This window comes from Grampus griseus (assembly GCF_964374135.1).
Source record: "Grampus griseus genome assembly, chromosome: 2".
NCBI classification, from domain to species: Eukaryota; Metazoa; Chordata; class Mammalia; order Artiodactyla; family Delphinidae; genus Grampus; species Grampus griseus.
This window is the reverse complement of record NC_139018.1, coordinates 76645621-76665680: the sequence shown is the minus strand read 5'-3', so window position 1 is coordinate 76665680 and position 20060 is coordinate 76645621. Positions and strand designations below refer to the sequence as shown.

General features: G+C 40.8%; 1 protein-coding gene across 2 annotated transcripts; it reads right to left on the bottom strand.

Moving 5' to 3' along the window:
• Positions 1-408: 408 nt before the first annotated feature.
• TTC5 (tetratricopeptide repeat domain 5) lies at positions 409-18248 on the bottom strand. 2 transcript variants are annotated; one of them, XM_082649523.1, is made up of 10 exons: positions 18169-18248; positions 14611-14743; positions 13474-13685; positions 12963-13113; positions 11686-11777; positions 8513-8569; positions 7785-7931; positions 7234-7448; positions 3990-4134; positions 409-1134 (listed from the first exon to the last, which is right to left on the bottom strand). In XM_082649523.1, exons 1-10 carry the CDS (start codon positions 18217-18219, stop codon positions 1015-1017), a joined length of 1323 nt encoding a protein of 440 aa, XP_082505649.1. In that variant the 5' UTR covers positions 18220-18248; the 3' UTR covers positions 409-1014. The 2 variants fall into 2 exon arrangements, with proteins under 2 accessions (XP_082505649.1, XP_082505650.1); XM_082649524.1 differs by lacking the exons at positions 11686-11777; positions 14611-14743; positions 18169-18248 and having other exon boundaries at positions 13474-13642.
• Between the last annotated feature and the right edge of the window lie 1812 nt (positions 18249-20060).

The following is a 20060-nucleotide window of genomic DNA, read 5'->3' as shown; positions in this document are numbered from 1 at the left end:
GGATATGTCTTGATGACTTCAGGATAGGGAAGGACTTCTTAAAACACAAACATCACTAGAAGTCTTCCAAATTAATCTGTATCCATTAATGCACTCTCTGGTTATAACCATTCAGTTGGTTAATAATCCTCCCTCATATTTCCCTATTTTTCCACGAGGATATTAAAAGAAACTGTTATAAAATGTATCACTAGAACCTAAAGGAACTGAATATCTAGCTCTCTCTGGTCTTTCACCCTAGTAACACTATTAAAATAGTACTGCTGTCACGTTGGACTATGATAAGGGCCACTCCTAAGGATGACAGAATGGGGAAGTGGAAGGAAGCTGGTTCCCAACAACTTTGTGGAACTGCCATTCCTGCCCTGGGCTGCCTATTGCCAGATTTCTTTTAACTGAGAGAGAAGTAAACTATTTTGCTTAAAGAAAAAAGCGGGGAAGGGGGTATTACTCTAATGGATGGAAGTGATCCTAAAACCAAGAATTCAAGCCTAGAGAGAATGAAGCAGGCCAAACTACACAGTATTTTTTTTTCCAAACAAATTTAATTCTGTTCCAGCCCCAAAGAAGGGGAAGCACCTAAATTTTAAAAATAAAAACTGCTCAAAAACTAAGTCATTAAAAAAATTAAACCCCCTCCCTTAGCAATAAATACTGAAATGATATATACACATGAGGCTTAGGAAGGAGGCAAGAACAGGAACCTTGGGAATTCTGTCCCATGACAAGGTCCCAACACTTCTACCAACTCCATGCTCTTTGCCTAAAACATAGAAGAGCAATGGAAGAGCCAGGAGATATACCAGGGACATGTGTGGCCCCAGAGAGAGCTGGAACACAACAGGAAAGAAAGAAGACACAAAGTGTCTTACAGGGCAGAGGAAAGGAAAGTCGTCATCTAAAACGTCCCCCCAATTCCAGTTGCGTCACTGGATCTGGCTGGTGCAGTTGCCGAGTGCCCTTGAGCTTTTCTGCTCGCCTCTACTCCCTCTTTAGCATGCCATCCAAGGAAGGTCATTCACACTGTGGCCTCGATGCCACTGTGGCAGCGGCCTGGCTGCTGGAGCCCTGAGGCTTCCCATTCACCACCAGCAGGAGGGGCGTCTCCACACGAACACTGGAAAAGGAATAGTCCTGGAAAAGACAAATATACAGAGGCTCATTACAGATCCTAAGATGGAAGAAACTCCAGCACAGGGATACACCACCTGTGGCTTTCTCACCCCCTCCTTTCTACCTCCCGCAGCAGATATACCCCTTACCTCCATCTCACATTAAACAAAGCTGAACTAACATAGGGGATGTAATTTTCCCAAAGTTTTCAATCTTCAGAAGGAAAATCTGGGACAGGTAGAGTGCCAGTAACTGTCATTACAAGAATGGGACAATTCTGATTCAAAAAGAACAGGATCCTGGCACTGCCCAACAAAACGGTCCCACCAGCTCTACAGAATCTTCCCTTCCCCCAGTGTTTATCATAAATTATAACTAAATACACACAGCAGCCAAGCCAGAGCCAATAGAAAGTCTGAGAAACTCTTAGATCAAGTGTTTGTAAAGTTATAAATTAATCTGCCTAATATAAATTAGACTTACTTCTCCTTTAATATCAGGAGGAATTAACAAAATGTAGGTTTAAACATTCTCCTAATAACGGAAAACATCAGCTCAATTTATCAGTTCAAATGTACTTTAAGTTGCAAAATGTGTTGTTAAAAGATCTTTATCCAAAAAATACTTTTCCACTTGGAGTACAAAGGAGGTTCTTTTGAGTCAAAATAAAGAAGTGAATTAAACAGTTTTCATAAATCAATTTTTAAAACATCCTAACAGGAACATGGGCAAGTGACCAAAAAAAAGCAATTTATAAAAGAATTATAGTCAATAAACATATGATAAAATTTTCAACCTCACCAATAATCAAGAAACCAAAGCCAAACAATATTGATGCTATACTTTTCATGTAAAATCAGCAAATAATTTTTCAAAGGTTTCTACACAGAGTTGCAAAGAAAACCATAGAAAAACAATTACTGACATCCACGGTTGATATTAACTGGTACAACCTTCCAAAAAATAGTTTGGCAATATGTATCAAAAGTCTTAGAGGGACTTCCCTGGTGGCGCAGTGGTTAAGAATCCACCTGCCAATGCAGGGGACAAGGGTTCGATCCCTGGTCTGGGAAGATCCCACATGCCGCGGAGCAACTAAGCCCATGTGCCACAACTACTGAAGCCCGTGAGCCCTAGAGCCCACGCACTGCAACTACTGAGCCCACGCACCACAACTACTACTGAAGCCTGCATGCCTAGCCCTGCGCACTGCAACTACTGAGTCCACACACCGCAACTACTGAAGCCCGCGTGCCTAGAGCCAGTGCTCTGCAACGAGAAGCCACAGCAATGAGAAGCCCGTGCACCGCAACGAACAGCAGCCCCCGCTTGCCACAACTAGAGAAAGCCTGCGTGCAGCAACAAAGACCCAACGCAGCCAAAAAAAAAAAACCCACAGTCTTAGAATTCTGCATACCCTTTGGAGCCAGGATTCTACCTTAGAAATTCACTTAATTTCTTTAATGAATTAATTAAATTTATTTAATAATCATGGATATGCACAGATATTAAAATATTTACTAAAGTACTTTTATAGTAAGGAACAATTATTAATAATCTAGATCTGGGGTCAGCAAATTTTTTCTGTAAAGAGTCAAATAATAAATATTTCAGGCTTTGTGGGTCATATAGTCTCTGTCACAGAACTATTCATCTCTGACACCAGTAGAAAAGCAGTCACAGACAACAGTAAACAAATGGGTATACTTTGTTTCAAAAAAATTTAATTACAAACACTGAAATTTTCATTTCCTGTAATTTTCATGTATCACAAATTATTATTATTCTTTCAATTGTTTTCATTAAAAAATATAAAAACCATTCTTGGCTCACAAGCCATACAAAAACAGGCAGTGAGCCAGAATTGGTCAACCGGCCAGAGTTTGCTGACTGACCCTTAATCTAAATGGGGAAAAAGCGGTTAAATATCTGCTCTTGTAGAGTTTTGTAAGGATTAAATGGTCCAATGCAGGCCATAAAACTCTTTGCACAGTGTCTAGCAGTCAGTAAATTTTAACTATCATCATCATCTTCATCACCACCTCTATGTGTTAATTCAAAACAATGTTGCAGAATATGGAAAACCACAGGAAATGTTCACAAACATTTGCATATAATACTCCACTCATAATTAAAAATATACATACAAATGTGTACATAAATTTATGAAAAGACTGGAGGTTTACATACCAAACTGTTAACAGTAATAACATCTGACTGACAATATTTTAGTCCATTTTTTAAAATTTATTTTTATTGAAATAATTGGCATATAACATTATGTAAGTTTAAGGTATTAATCAACATGTTAATTTGATATATTTATATATTGCAATATGATTACCACCATTACATTAGCTAACATCTCTATCACATCACATAATTATCATTTCATTTTTATGGTGGGAACAATTAAGATCTAGTCTCTTGGCAACTTTGAAGTTTATAATACCATATTGTTGTCTATAATCACTATGCTGTGCATTAGATCTCCAGGACTTATTTACCTACTGGTTGCAAGTTTATACCTTTAAACAACATCTCCCCAATTCCACCATCCCAGGATAATCACCATTCTACTCTCTGTTTTCACAGTTCGGCTTTTTAAGATTTCACATGTAAGTGATATCATATGTATTTGTCTTTCTCTGTTCAGTCCATTTTTTAAATTCTTTTTGTTTACTAGTAGTTTTTTAGTAAAGAAAAGTAAAACTATTAGTAAAAAATAAATTACATATACGTGTGTAAATATAGGATATCATACAACACACACACACACATATATATGCATTATTTTATGTATATTTTTTAAAAGAGGTAAACGTGCCCCACTTTGAGAGCCTATGAGGTGAGAAAGAATCCTAGCCATCACTCACCTTTCCCTTGTGCTGAATTCGGTGAAGCCGAAGGTTAGGCTCAGGGATGGCTACAGAGTCCCCAATGAGCACTCCCCAGCTCTGCACCATATTATATACCATCACTGCACAGCAAGGTCCATCTGAATCTACCAGGCCAAATGTACTGCCGGGTTAAGATGGGTTAAGAGAGAGAAGAGAGGAAAAAAAAAAAAAAAAGCTTTCTTAGTTACTTATTTAGAACTCCTATGACAGGTACTATCATTCACTATGTACATCTAAGGGCTCATTTGTCTTAGATATGTATCTTTAGAGAACATGCACAAGACTCATCAATCTGTCACTTTTCTAAGAACTTGGGACACATTCAACAAATATTAATAATGAACTAGTTCGAAAGCAATTGTACCCCAATAAAGATGTTAAAAAAAAAAAAATGAACTAGTTCGAAATGTTGCAGCGGAACAGTATTCCTGCTCTATCAATTTAACTATCACAACCTTCATCAAACTCGCTAACCATTACTGTCAATTTAATTTAATTCCACAAACTTTCACTGAATACCTATCATGTGTCAGGCACTGTGAGCGATCTTATTAGTCTAGTGGGTGTCAGACAATTAGACCATCACTGACAGTACAACTGCAATAGGTGCCAGAATAGCTTTTTGCTTGTGATGAATTCAGTGAAGCCAAAGGTTGGGCTGTGGGAGCCCAGAGGAGAAATGTCTAAATCAATGGAAAGCCAGGAAGGTTTCTGTGAAGAGGAGACCCTCAAACTGAATCTTAAAGAATGAAAAACTACCTGGGTTAAAACAGGAGAACTAATCCTCAGTGGAAATAAAAAATCTCTAAGGGAAGGGGATATGGCTTGACTGGGAAGGAACATAAGAGAACTTCTGAGGTGGTGGTAATGTTCTCTATAGGTGTTTAGGTTATATGGGTGTATGCATTTGTCAAAACTTAGGAAATATGCACTAAGATCTGTACATTTCATTGTATGTAAATTTTACATAAAAAGAATAAAATTATGAACAAATATTGAACTGTACTTAATGACTGCATGCTGAAGTATTTAGAGGAAAGTATACTAATGTCTGCAATTTACTTTGAAATGGACCAAGAATAAGAGAGACCAACAGATGAAAAGGGGAATAAATAGATCTGTGATAAACTAAGTATAATAAAATATTAATAGTAGACTATAGGTACACAAATGTTCACTGTAAAATTCTTTCAATTTCGCTGTATGTTTGAGAATTTTTATAATAAAATGTTGGGGGAAAAATGTAATCTATATCAAGAAGCAGCAAAAAGATTATCCAGGCATAGTAACTGTGTGTAAAAACACAGAGGCATGAAAATAGCTGTTCTGAAACCTACAAAATAATCCCAAGGTTGGGACAAAAGGTACAAGCGTTAAAGTGACGAAGATAATGGACACGGGGAGGCAGGGAGAAAATCATAAAGGGTTTTGGGTGTTAAGCTAAAGAGTTAAAACTTCATCCTAAAAGCTACACAGTACCAGTAAGAGATTTTAAACAAGAAATAGCAATGGTCAGATCTGCATCTGGGAAATATTTCTCTGTACTGTGGAACACTGGAGGAAAAACAGGGAACAGGGAGACTTGTCTGTTGATGTGTTAAGAGGCTTTATTAAATTAGTAAAGACAGGAAAGTAGGGACTAAAAGGTATATCTATTGGACTTGGTGATTGCCTCAAAGCAAGAGAATGGAGAAGTCTAGAACAACTTCCAAAAGTCTTAATTAAGTGACTGAGTAGAGGTGGTACCATTGATTGAAAAGGAATTCAGGGAGGACAAACAGGTTGCCAGAGAAAGATGAGGTGAGTAATTCTGAACATACTGAGTTAGAGGTTTCTTATTATAGCCCAGAGGCAGCTAGATATAGGAATCCGAAAGTTGGAAATGAGCCCTGGGCTGGAGCTAGACCTGTGAGCATAGAAGAGGCAGCCAAAGACTTGGGTTTGTATGATGTCACCAAATGAGATGACCTATAAGTGAGATGGTGAAGAATCGATGCTCATGCCATCACTTGGCACGCCCAAATTCACAGCAAACACTGCAAATCAAGCACAGCATTCTCCTGGTGAAACCAGTCAAAGCCTCAGAATCCTTCTTTACAGTAAATCATGCAGCCACTGCCAAGTGATCAAAGTTGTCATCTATTTGCCATCCTGATATAGAGAGAAAAGAGGAAAGGAACAAAAACAGAGTCCTCCTAGACCTTAACGTTTAGAAATTGCACATAAAAAGAGGAGTAGCAAAATATTTGTTCTCAAGGGCCCCTAAAACCCTACCTTTGTCTATATTTCTTTCTCATTCCTCTTAACTCTAGGGTCTGCTCTAGTAACTAAACTTTTCTCAACTATCTTCTTGCTCTTCAATTGTTCAAATTCGTATACCATGAAAATGCCATGGAGGAATATCAGGCATACAATGGGAATTATATTTTAGTTTGAATGGAGCAGAAGGGATATGAAAGGGAACAGTGACAGAGAAATCAGAATGCTTCCAGTAGAAGCTACTGGATCAAACACTGGTGATCCCAGAAACAAAAAAAATTCAGTAGAAAACAGGAAAAGGAAACTAGTCAACCAGGGATTGGGAAGTGAGTGAAGGACCAAGGAATGATGATACTGATCAAATCCTCATTTATCAAGAGTTAAAAATTTTCCAAATGAATATTTTTAACTCATTTCCTCTGCTAGACTATAAGCACCCTTCATTTGGGTGTGTTACTTTTTTTTTTTTAACTCCCTACAACACACATAGCAGATGCTCAATGAATATTCGTTGAATAACATCTGAGAGAATCTCTCCATCAGGCCATAAATTCAAACTCAAAGCTCACCTTCCAGAACTGCTTAGGCATACCTAAGTCCAAACAGGACTTAGAATTCTTCCTCTTTGTGCCTCTATGATCATGAAAACACAAAGAGGTAGGAGAATTTTAAGGTTTCCATCTGTCTCATAAAAAAAAAGTAGCTGTCAAATTTCAGCTTCGAATATAGGAGTCCACAGAACACCAAGCTCAGGGAAAAAATGGACGGTGACAGAATCTATAGAGATTGTTAGATATCACCTAAACAATACCTGCTCACAGAAGGGAAGACAGTCACAGAAGGGAAGCAGAACTCACTAATCTCTGACCACTAACAATGTCCTCAACTTTTAGAGAAAGGCCAGGAAATAAGAGCAACTAGTTTAAAAGGATGAAAAAGAGAAAAGGCAACAGAAACTCACAAGGGGACTTTCTCCTCCGTAGTAAGGCTGAATACCACCTTTCCCAGGACCACAGCTCCACTATTTATACCAGGCTGCAGAGAACTCAGGGGCTTGCGCTCCAGGGTCACCTTCTGCCCAGAGGCTGACTGATAGTGCCCATCTCCACAAGGGCCTAAATGGGCTGGGCGCAAGCTTCCCAGCATGCTCTGTAACTTTCTGGTCTTCACCTTCCCCTGCAAAGGAAAAGGAAATAGGTAAGAAGCTGGGAACTGATGGGGAGGGTGGGAGGGAGGGAGACGCAAGAGGGAAGAGATATGGACATATATGTATATGTATAGCTGATTCACTTTGTTATAAAGCAGAAACTAACACACTATTGTAAAACAATTGTACTCCAATAAGGACGTTAAAAAAAGAAGCTGGGAACTAGTCACTCTCCTTGAGAGTCTAGTCCTCCCCTCCCACCTACCCACTTCTATAGGGTCACTACTACCGAGGCCTACTTTATTCTTATTTTATTGGCCTACAGCAGAATAAAAAAGCAGAATTCAGCATTTAGACATCTCTACCTTGCTCTCAAGGAGGCTGGTTAATCTATTCAGGAAATCCAGGAGTTGCTGCTCTCGCTGCTGGGGCTCTGGCCAGGCAGGGTCCAGTGCTGCAGCCCGAGAAAAGCCTTCCAGGGCCTCCCCATAATTCTCTTCATATTTATGTAACTGCACAAGAAGTAACCAAAAAACCTCCCAATTATAAGTGTGTTCAACACAAACTATCCGTGGGGTGGGGGGAGGGGCTGGGGAGAGATTAGTAATAGCACAGTGGGCTAGGAATCTAGAGAAATAAACTGTTTTCCTTCCCAGCTGTCTTCCTCTTCTACAGATGAACAGCCTGAAGAGCCAGTAAACACCTTACATCCTGGCCAAGGTGATCACAACCCCAAAGATGGAATCATTTCAAAGAAGCTAACTTCCAAACTCTACAACAGTTAAGTTGTATATATTCGGTGATTCTATTTTTAACAGTTTACAATGAACACTTCAGGAAAGTCTTCTGAACTGTGTCCCCCATCCTCTATTTACCCTCCCACCGACTCAGCCCCTTTTCCTTTCCCTCCAGATACTTTAGTCAAACTAAGCTAGCTTTTCCCAGAAATAATTTGGCTTTCCTCTCACAGTTTGTACCCAACCTTGTCCCTGTGAATACTCAGTCATCCTCACAGGCTAAGACCTAGATATCTTATGTATTTTACCTTCAGATGACCACTCCCCCACACAAATGATTTTTTTTTTTTTTTTACCGTTGCCCTGTTCAAATGAAGATCAGGATTGCTGGAAGCTGTCCTGTCAACCTTCTCCTATAGTGGGATAAAAAGATCATCAGTGGCTCTTGTCGCAGTCTTAAGGATGGCCATGCACAGCATGTCTTAAACCTCCTTACCCTGGAAAAATTTAAGTTTCTTGCTTGTCAAAATGTTTCCCAGGGCTTCCCTGGTGGCGCAGTGGTTAAGAATCCGCCTGCCAAGGCAGGGAACATGCGTTCGATCCCTGGTCCGGGAAGATACCACATGCCACGGAGCAACTAAACCCATACACCACAACTACTGAGCCTGCACTCTAGAGCCCGCGAGCCACAACTATTGAGCCCACGTACCACAACTACTGGGGCCCGTGCACCGAGAGCCCGTGCTCCGCAGCAAGAGAAGGCACCGCAATGAGAAGCCTGCGCACCACAACGAAGAGTAGCCCCCGCTTGCCATAACTAGAGAAAAACCCACACATGGCAACAAAGACCCAACGAAGCCAAAAATAAAATAAATTAAAAAAAAAAAAGTTTCCTATACCCACACTGTTATACAGTTACTGCTTGTGTGGCACATACTACTCAATCCCTGAAACCTCAAGGATGAAAGGGTTTCGTATTTGCATGAAACTTTAAAATATGATTATAATTTATCCATGCAATAGTATAAAAATAGAAGAAATATGTGATTAACATCTGATAAAGGGACTTCCCCGGTGGCTCACTGGTTAAGACTCCGTGCTCCCAATGCAGGGGGCCCAGGTTCAATCCCTGGTCAGGGAACTAAATCCACATGCATGCTGCAACTAAGAGTTCACATGCTGCAACTAAGGAGCCCACGAGCTGCAGTTAAGACCTGGCGCAACCAAATAAATAAATAAATAAGTCTGTCATACAGAGTGAAGTAAGTCAGAAAGAGAAAAACAAATACCCTACGCTAATGCATATATGTGGAATCTAAAAAACCAGTATGGATGAACCTAGTGGCAGGGCAGGAATAAAGATGGAGACGTAGAGAATGGACTTGAGGACACGGGGTGGGGAAGGGAAGCTGGGATGAAGTGAGAGAGTAGCATTGACATATATACACTACCAAACGTAAAATGGATGGCTAGTGGGAAGCTGCTGCATAGCACCGGGAGATCAGCTCAGTGCTTTGTGACCACCTAGAGGGGTGGGATAGGGAGGGTGGGAGGGAGGCTCAAGAGGGAGGGGACATGGGGATATATGTATACATATAGCTGATTCATTCTGTTGTATAGCAGAAACTAATACAACATTGTAAAGCAGATATATTCCAATAAAGATGAAAGAAAAAAAACCCTTGACCAACACAGGTTTGAACTGCATAGATCCACTTACATGTGAATTTTTTCCAGTAAAAACTACAATACTAAAAAAAAAAAAAAAAAAAAAAAAAACTGATAAAAAATTTATTTTAATCAATAAGATGCTGGTATAAATGAGGAAAGCCTAGGAAAGAAATGATGTCAATTTAATGCATTTCCTCTGCCCATGAGCCTGGCTCCAGATACAAACATCTACATCCAAGCTCCCTTAAAACACACAGTGAAAGCCAAATTCTGATTCTCCAATTTCAATACAGGGCCAGAAACCACATGACAGTGCAGACAAATATGTTATGAAGAAACTGCTGGTGATGTTCATGGCTATGATCACTTTATTTTTTTAATTCTATTCATTGCCTGGCACACTGCAAAAGCACAAACAACATGAATTAAATTGTTTAAATGGTTGGTTCAACTATGTTTAAAAATGCAGGACTGATGAAGAAATTAAGAGTTAAAAGCAACTGTTTAGCAGAAGCCAAACATAAACTTTTAAGGTAGTACATCATGCTTTAAAATGTAAACGTTTACCAGATTAAGAAATTAGAGTAAAATGTAATTCCTCAGCCTGAAAATTTCCCTGATTGAAAAAAAGAACAACCCCACTGGCTATACAGGTTGAGTTAAATGCCACCATTAAGACTACAGTGAGAAGCACAGTGTGTGAGGAAGTCATATCTGTCATTTCTTAAAATGCCATTTTGTTACTGCACACTTCTCTGTCATGAGCGTGAGTCCCACCAGTTGAGCTGCACTCATCGGCACAGCAGTGAGGGCAAGAGCACGATTGTGTGCCCACAGCTCCCGATTATGGCTGCCTCAGAGTTCAACCAGGGTAATGCCAAACAAATAGTATGAGAAGTGTACTTTTTAAGAAATTAATCTGAGTTGAGCTATTTTTGAAATATAAAAATTGGTTGTATTTTTTAAAGCTATAATTCTTGTAGACGTCTTGTGGTTAAAAATTTGACTGTGCTTATTAAAAATGGTTATCTATGTTTTGCACTTCAGCTCTGTGAAAAATAAAGTTCCTGTGGGATGGTGAAAAAAGAACAGTTCCTAAACTGCAAACATGAATATAAGGTAGCTATATTCCTTATTCTGCCAGTCAGAGCAAAATAAATAATGGTAAGTTAAAAAGCAAGTCTCCAAGTCAAGAGAAAACAAAAGAAAGTGAATACGAAGCCTATATAAAAAGTGCTCAAAAGGTCAATGTAAACCTTGTAACAGCGAGCAGTCAGGCACTCAAGGCCTGAAGGAAATCCCCCTGCAAGTGGCTATCGATAGATATAAACATAGCCTGAAAGCTAAGGCAAAGCATGAGCTCCAGCGAATTAATCCCTAGGCTACAACATGGAATGGGCTACATGCTGTTTTCCATTTTAGTCTGTGGGAAGTCCAGAGCCATACTATCTAATGGTGAACCTGGGGATACTGCTTAATTTATACTTAAGTATCAGAGTTTTTATTTTTCTTTAAAAATGTACACGAATATTAACAAGCATTATTTTCACACAGAACATATTAAAGAGATGAACATGTTGGCATGGGCTCTGTGGTTTGGTTATGCACGCCTGTACGAAATCCAAACAGCTCCAGGAGCTACCTAGCACTGAGGCACACACTGCAAGTGGCTGCTAATACTCAAGTTATAGGAAGAGATACATCACCTTTGCACAACCAGCTTTGCGAAACTACGCACACTGGACGCCAGTGAACACTGCCCGTGCGTCTTGCTAAAAAGCCACGAGGAAGACTGAACAACACTCTTGTTTCTGCTGCTGCCTCTATATATCTTGCCTGGGTGACCATAAATACTTACTGCTTGGGCATAGGCACTGAGGGCTTGCTGGGAGATCTTGGGGTTCTGGCCAGTATTAAAGTAAAGAGAAAGGTACGCATTCCCCAGAATATCTGAAAGAGAAACACAGGGTTCCGCATGTAAGGAGCTTGAAGTCGCCACTCAATCCTAACAAGGAAAAGGCCGAACAGACTAAAAAATCCACAACTCTTCTTGGATGCATAAGAAAGGGGATAACACAGGGCAAACTGCTGCCCCCAAAATTGGAGAGACAGGTGAATACAGGGAGTTATGGCTTAGCAGAGCAGAAACTTATGAGCTACCACAGGAACACTGCTGGGGTAGGAAAACCTGAACTGAAATTGACAAATTCTGGAGGCTCAGTGTGGACAAGCCCAGGGGTCCCAGTCACAAGGGAGTCCCCACAATATTGTGAGATTTACCTCCAGGAACTCAACCAGATTCCCACAGCAAATATCGGAAAAGAACACCCTCATATTTCCAGCAGAGGGAGGGGGCAAAGGAACTTTTTTGAAATATGCCAGAACACTCTCTTCTTCTTCTTCTTGTTTTTGTGGGTTTTTTTGGCCACATCACATGGCTTATGGGATCTCAGTTCCCCGACCAGGGATTGAACCCAGGCCATGGCAATGAAAGCCTGTGATCTTAACCACTAGCCTACCAGGGAACTCCCAAGCACTCCATTCTTAACAAGGCCTGCCCTCAGGAGAAACTAATTAACCAGAGGCTAACCTGCTATCAGTTATCAGAGGGTAACTGACCTAAGGAAGAGAAATACCCAACTCCAACCCACTCTAGCCATCCTGTCCCACCTAACGGGGTTGCGGGGGAAGAGAAAAAAACTAAGAAACTCAATGATGGATCATCTCAGAGCTCAAGTTCAAAGTATAAATATTTTGGTTACCCTCAAAAGTCTATATGAAAGGCCCCACGTATGAAACAAACCATTGATGACACTAAACTTACAAGTATACCCAAAATTCCACTGGGATAAAGAGGCAAACATGGACACAAAGGAGAAACTACAACAGACTGCACAAAAGCCCTGCCTTGCTTATATGGAAACATAAGCCTCCTCTCTTGGATGAAAAGGTCCAAGAGTTCCTAGAATAGTGGTTCATCAAAATATCTTTTGGGTTTCTTCAAAGCAAAGATGCCCTGGCTTCACACTTATTGGAGTCAGACTCAATAGATGGGCTCCAGATGATTCTGGTGTGCAGCCACAGTTGAGAACCACTGCTCTAGAAACTTGCCGGAGATCTTTTGAGAGCACTCACACCAAGAGCGGCCATCAAGGATGTCCATCTGCACAGCCAACTTAGCCTGTCGGACACTGTCCATGACATGGCGAGAATGTTCATCTCCAGAGTCAGTCCGCAGTTGGCGAAGCACCATTGACAGGTTTTGAAGGGAGACTTTGTTCTTGCACTGCAAATGCAGAAGGCGTATATTCAACCTTTGTGATTCTAGTTCCCCTCTCCAGATCTACTCTATCTCAATCTTATTTTAATTTTTCATCTTAATTCTTACTGCCATCTGTGTCTTAGACCCCCATTTACAGAACCAACTTGGTTGCTAACTTTTCTTCACTTCTCATCTACCCCTGAACCTGATCCCATCATCTTCTTCCTTTCTCAGTCCCCTGTCCCTGTTTCCCCCACTTCTGATTCTGTTCTCCTAGTTCCAGTACAATTCTACTCTGGTATTCATGATCTAGGGAAACTCACAGAACCAAAGAAATCCCATCCTTCCCATCTGTGTTTTCCAAGGACATAGTGGGTGGCTCACATGGGTGAGAGCTCCTGAGAAGCAGGTGTGGGCAGCTGCAACATCCCCTTTTTTCCAGTACACCTCACCCAGCTGGTTCCAGGCTTCCACCAGCTTGGGCTCCAGCTTCACAGCCTTTGACAGAAGCTCCTCAGCCTTAGGGCTATAGTTAGGAGTCACATTCAGTGCCTTCCCAGTTAGCATCAGAACCTGTGCCTTGCCCTGGACAGAACCTAGGAGGAAGGGAAAAGAAAAGTGGAAAGGAAAGTGGAAACCCAGGCAGTCTTACAGGTAAGACTAGAGTACTCTCTCAAGGAATAACCCCATGCCAGTTCTAGGAATGAAATAATTGAGAAAATCTTCATGAACAAATCATTTATTGAAAACCTACCACATGCAGTGTACTGTTAGAAAACAGGGTACCAAAGAAAGCATTACCCCTACCTTTGAGGGGCTTACAATCTAGTGGAGAGGACAATGCATATCCATGGAAAATCAAAAAAACAATGACAAGGAGCAGATGGCATACACCCAGTGAATGGACTTTACAAAGTGAAAAGGAGAAAAGACAAGACACTCCAGGGAGAAAAATGACGTAAACAAAGAGGCAGAAATACATGTGGCATGTTAGTGGGAGAATGGATGGTTCAACCTGAATGAAACAAAAAGTTCCTTTGTAAGTAGGTAGTCAGAGATAAGGGTAGGAAAAAAAGTCACACAATGGAGACTTGAATACCAAGTGAAGAGGTCTGGACTTCAATCCGTCAAAAGTAGGAATCTTTGAAGATACTTGAGCAGACAGGCAGACAAGGAATGAGAGTAAATGCATGAAGTAAGGATTCAGAAACATAATGGCCATGGTCATTATTTAAGTTGATTTGGAAGTAAAAGAAATTAGAGGCAGAAAGGTCAGTTAAGAAGATTACTGCAATAGTAATCAAGCAACAAGCATGCTCTTTTTTATTTCATGGCACTGGGAAATGGAGTTTAGAGAGCTGAAAGGCTGCCATCCTTGCACAGGCACCTTTAGAAGAAATATTCTGTTGTACCATCTTGTGGCAGCCACAAATAGGATACCAAAGAGTCTACAGAGAGAGCAAAACTCCATCACATTTCAGTGAGGGACCAGGGGTTGGCGTGTTCTTTTGGGACTCATACCCACTACTTCCTCCATCTGCTGCAGGGTCTTCTCCATCTCCTCCCGCACATCCTGTTGCTTCCTCCCAGCATCCTCAACACTGTGTGTCTCGAAATAGCACTCTCGAAATGAATAGAGCCGATCCACCAGTTCCTAGGAAGTATAAGAACGGTACCATTAAGTGCAGAGAATACCAGACAAGTAAACTTGAGATTGGCGAGCCATACCAGCTTTTGGCCTGGAAATGCTGATTCTCTACCTTACCTAGGAATGACACAAGAGGCAGGTGGACAGGTCTATCAAAATACCACAGATCGTGAAGGAAAGTAGCCCAGCCCACTCTCACACTGTCCCAGGCCAGTCTGCACCGTCATGATACTTCTCTCCTCCCAGATCCAGCAGAGCTTCCAAAATGACTAAGCACTTCACATACCATAGTCAGGAGGGAGGAAACGCTTTGCAACTTGAGATAAAACAAAGTTAATAAGATCATCCTATCTGGTACTGGTCCCCAAAGTGTAAAACTTCGAAATTTACCTTTTTAAAACTGGACTTCCTAACAAAAACAATACCTTACCCCTGATTATTCCTATGTCGGTGTCTGAAAATACATGACCACTGTGAACATGACAAACAAGTAGGAGTCGTTTTCCACAACAAACAGACCAATTTAAGCTTGATAACCTTGGTATTTTTTTTACAGAGTTTTGATTCTTTAAACACTTGTGCTTTTGTTTGTTTTATTTTTGTCAAGTCACCTTCTGGCTCTCTTGCATGCTTTCCAAGTAAATGTTCTCTTTCCTCTTTTAAATATCTCTATCTCTGAGTCTTCCTGGGACACCAGTCAAAGCTTTTCCATTATCTAGTCTTTTCCTAAAACAAAACAGCAGCAGAAAGGTATAATCTAATCCTACCAAGTCTTATCAACCACCTCCACATCACATCCCAAATCCATCCACCTGTCTCCATCTCTCTATGACTATCCTCATTACTTGCCTGGACCATTTCAATAGCTTCTTAACTGGTCATCCTGCTTCTACTCTTTCCCATTCTCCTCACTATAGCTGGAGTGGCCTTACAGAATTGTACCTCATGTCACAACACTCAGATAGTTTCCCACTGCAGACAGAATAAAATCCAACTCCTTATTACGGCCTAGAAGACTGTAAGATCTGACCTCCCACCATTCATCCTGACACAGACTTCTTATCACTCTCCTACAATTCTCAAGCCACACTGGCTTTCATCTAGTTCCTCAAATCCACTAAGCCTAATCCTTAGCTTTTCCCTCTGCCTGGACATTCTTTCTCCTGACCTTTGCATGGCTCATTTCTCATCATTATTTAGATCTCAGTTCAAATATCAATTTTTCAGAGAGGCTCTCCCTGACTACCCAAACTAAAGTAACCCTTTCCTCCTCCGCCCCACTGTTAAATCACACTCTTACCTTCCTTCATGGTACTTATTTGAAATAATGTGGCCTATTCATTAATCATCCACTGTCTATCTCCACCACTGGAATGTAAGCTCCATGATGGAAGTATCTTAATCGGTTTTGTTTAGAGCTATACCTGAGCACTACCAGAGGGTGTGGGACATGATAGGCTCTCATTAAATAAATCAATGAATCTCCCTTTTTCTAACAAATACTTATGTACTCTACTTAATTTAAAATCCTACCCAGAATGGAGAAGTTAGACTATCACTTTCTGCAGCAGTGCTTTTCAAGTTGTGTTGCGTGTATTATTTCCAGGACCCAGGCTACAGATATTCTGATGTTAGTGGTTTTAGCAGAACCCAAAATGCTGCATTTTAACAAGCACCCTGCATGACTTTAATAAAAATGATCTGTAAAACACACTTTGAGAAAAATCGTTTTATATATTCCTTCTAACTTAAAATGTCTGTAACAATGAAATAAAGTTTACCACCATTCCTATGAATAGCAACATCACCATCCTTTTCCTCTCTCTACTGCATTCTCCTATTCCATCCCTGCACCTTCCCCACTCACCCCCAAGATACCCCAGGTATCCTCTACCTAGCTGCTTAGGGCATCTACCACAAATCAAAGCAGGAAAAGACAGCTCTCAGCAAATACTACAACCCATTTCCTTTTATCCTGCAATCAGCACAGCTACATATTAAGAATTATAGAAAAGGTCTTATTGTTTGTTTTTAGTTGTTATAGCAAACATGCAAGAAATTGTTTGATTTTGTTGTTGGTTTGTTTTCCTAGAGTGAACATTTTTAATAACTTTTTTCTCATGGCAAAAATCAATATATATTAGTTGTTAAAATTCAAATAGGTACATGTAAAATAGAAAAGGTTAAAAATTCCTCATAATTATTCCAATAACCTCAGAGATAACCACTGCTTAGTTAACCTTTTCAGGTTTTTCTCTACATATATACAAACATACATACACAAACAATGTTTGTAATATGGAGCCAGGATTGAGAATCTCTGATTTCAGTCAGTCACACTAGTGAATAAAATTAAATTAATTAGGGCTTCCCTGGTGGCGCAGTGGTTGAGAGTCCGCCTGCCGATGCCGGGGACACGGGTTCGTGACCCAGACCGGGAAGATCCCACGTGCCGTGGAGCGGCTGGGCCCGTGAGCCATGGCCACTGGGCCTGCGCGTCCGGAGCCTCTGCTCCGCAGCGGGAGAGGCCACAGCAGTGAGAGGCCCGAGTACCGCAAAAAAAAAAAAATAAAATAAAAATTAAATTAATCAAAGTCAACTGGATGTGAAATAAAGCTCACACTCTAAAAAGAGTTATTATTTTAATCTGCTCAGGAAACAAAGAAATCTCACCAATGTTTAAACTTTTGCAGTAGAAGCCTTTAAGAAAGTTACAAGCCTGTCATAAGCCTAATGTTTAAATTTCAGGCTGTCTTAGAACACAAAAAACTCAGTTTCTGAGGTTTAAGAAAAATCTTCGGTCATCAAAAGAAAGGTAAAGAACCAAGCAATTAGTTAGCTCCTACCTACCAAGTACAAAAGACTGTCCCACTCACCACAGTCAACTGTGGACTGGGTGAAGTCTGGAGACTTCTGCCCCAGGCCCCAAACTGGAATTGCACAGTGTGCAAAAAATCAAAACAGTGAAGTTCTAAGGAGAGTAACCAGAATACACGCGGTGCAAGTCACTACTGTGATCGCTGCCAATTTGAAAGCAGAAAAGTACTGGTCTTTGTGGGGATCAAAACAACATGCGATAGGTAACAGCTCCTGCAGATCTTCCAAACACAAGTGTATGCTATTTGTTGTGAGTGAATTGAGGGGAAAAAAAATTCCCAAGAATGTACAGGAATAAAGTTAGCAATAAATCCTCTTCCCAACAGGTCTGAAATTGAGTGCAGTCAGGTCAGCAGCAGGCGGTCCCAACAAACTGGCTGCGCCCGTCCCCTGCCCGGGACCTCCCCTAGCCAGCTGCGGCTGCACCTTCGGGAGTTGTTATAGTAACCACACAGACACCAGCGGCGGGTATATGTCAAGAAATTCGAAGGCACTGCATAAACTGGGCTCTCTACTTCCTCCCGAGTAAGACAGAGTTTAATCTATGGCTTCACCTGCAATTTCGGCAAAATCTCCTTGACTTCTTCCTCTTCCTCAGCCATCATTTCCCAGACACCCTTAGCTTCTCCGCCCCCAACTTTATAACCACAGAGACGCATACCCGTCCCCACCATGGAGCCACAGCGACATCTAGAGCTCTGGAGGCTTACCGCGCCTGAGTTTTCAAAGAAGCTGGTTTTGAGCTGGTTTTCAAAGAAGGGCGTCGCTCCAAACCTAATTAACCCAATGCCTATAGCTCAAAGGAAATGGTCTGCAATCACTTTCGAATTCATAAACTTGTTTCTTTTCCGAATCCTGTAAACAAAATGTTCTCAGATTGAGTGTATACATATTATTGTTTCGTATCTTCCTATTTATTTATACCAAGATTATAATACCCCAAAAAAGAAAACAAGCTAAGACAGTGGATGCCTGTGTTGTTAAGTTTAAAATTTTGCAGGAAATGTAGTACAATGGTAAGGTAACTTGTCTGAATGTTTTCCAGGCCTTACAGTGATTTTCTATACATGAGGAATTTTATGATTTTGAACACACTATCCTAATAAATCTACTGCACTTGGGATGGTATTAAGAAAGCCATCACGGGCTTCCCTGGTGGCGCAGTGGTTGAGTCCGCCTGCCAATGCAGGGGACACGGGCTCGTGCCCCGGTCCACGGAGCGGCTGGGCCCGTGAGCCATGGCCGCTGACCCTGCGCGTCCAGAGCCTGTGCTCCGCAGCGGGAGAGGCCACAACAGTGAGAGGCCGCGTACCGCAAAAAAAAAAGAAAGCCATCACTAATACACTAATAGTATATGCATTAGTACACTAATAATCCTTATATATTGATAGGCTTTATCCCCAAGGGTATTTAAAAAAACAATGTCTCTGGAGAGGGAAATAGGGGGACTGAGGGTTGTCTAGTCAAAGAACATTCTTTTCACTGGGTACTCTTTTGAATGTTTTATCATGTACATGTATTACCTATTCAAAAACAAACATAATTTTTATTAAAAATTTTTTTAAAATTATTTATTTTTGGCTGCGTTGGGTCTTCATTGCTGCACATGGGTTTCTCTAGCTGCAGTGAGTGGGGGCTGCTCTTCGTAGCGGTGTGCGGGCTTCTCATTGCGGTGGCTTCTCTTGTTGTGGAGCATGGGCTCTAGACACATGGGCTCAGTAGTTGTGGCTCACGGGATCTAGAGCGCAGGCTCGGTAGCTGTGGCACAGGGGCTTAGTTGCTACGCAGCACGTGGGATCTTCTCGGACCAGGGCTCGAACCTGTGTCCCCAGGTGGACACAGGTGGATTCTTAACCTCTGTGCTACCAGGGAAGTTCCCAAACATAATTTTTACATAAAAAAGTATTTGCTTCCACATAGACTATCTCTGAAAGAGACACAAGACACTGGGAACAGTAATTGCTTCCAGAAAGGGGAAGTGAGTGGTTGGGGAATAGGGGTGAAAGGTAGAATTTTCACTCTGAATTTTTTTTGTACCTTTTGAATTCGTACCATATGAATGTATTAAACACTTAAATAACTTTTTTTTTAAGTACCATGTAATTGTCCACCAGAGTTTTTCTTTACCTTTTAGTTTTAATTATAGCTTACTTACACTTCAAACTGATTCTGTGAACCTAACAAAGGAAGAAGCAAAGATTCAGGGCAGAACTCATGAATGTACAAAAATTATTTCTTCAAATCATTTTTTAACAAAATTTAAAACTTCATAGGGCAGAAAAAACTTTGCAATCTATAAAATCTGTGTAATTAGCAATGAAATAGGGAAAAATGTTTTTAAGCTTTTAAGTCAAGATTTTTTTCATCCTCTTTCTCAGACACCATTTTAACTTTGGGGTTCAGTAAAAAATAGTTTTGAAGAGATTTTATATTCTGTACCCCTAAA

What these genes read in the sequence shown, in the direction of transcription:
- TTC5 (XM_082649523.1), bottom strand. Translation starts at nt 18,219, where the DNA reads ATGATGGCTGAGGAAGAGGAAGAAGTCAAGGAGATTTTGCCGAAATTG. An exon ending in CCAGCCTCCTTGAGAGCAAG is followed by an intron (nt 7,449 to 7,784) that starts GTAGAGATGTCT and finishes TTTCCTTTGCAG; the next exon opens with GGGAAGGTGAAGACCAGAAA. An exon ending in GAATTCAGCACAAGGGAAAG is followed by an intron (nt 1,135 to 3,989) that starts GTGAGTGATGGC and finishes TGTCTTTTCCAG; the next exon opens with GACTATTCCTTTTCCAGTGT.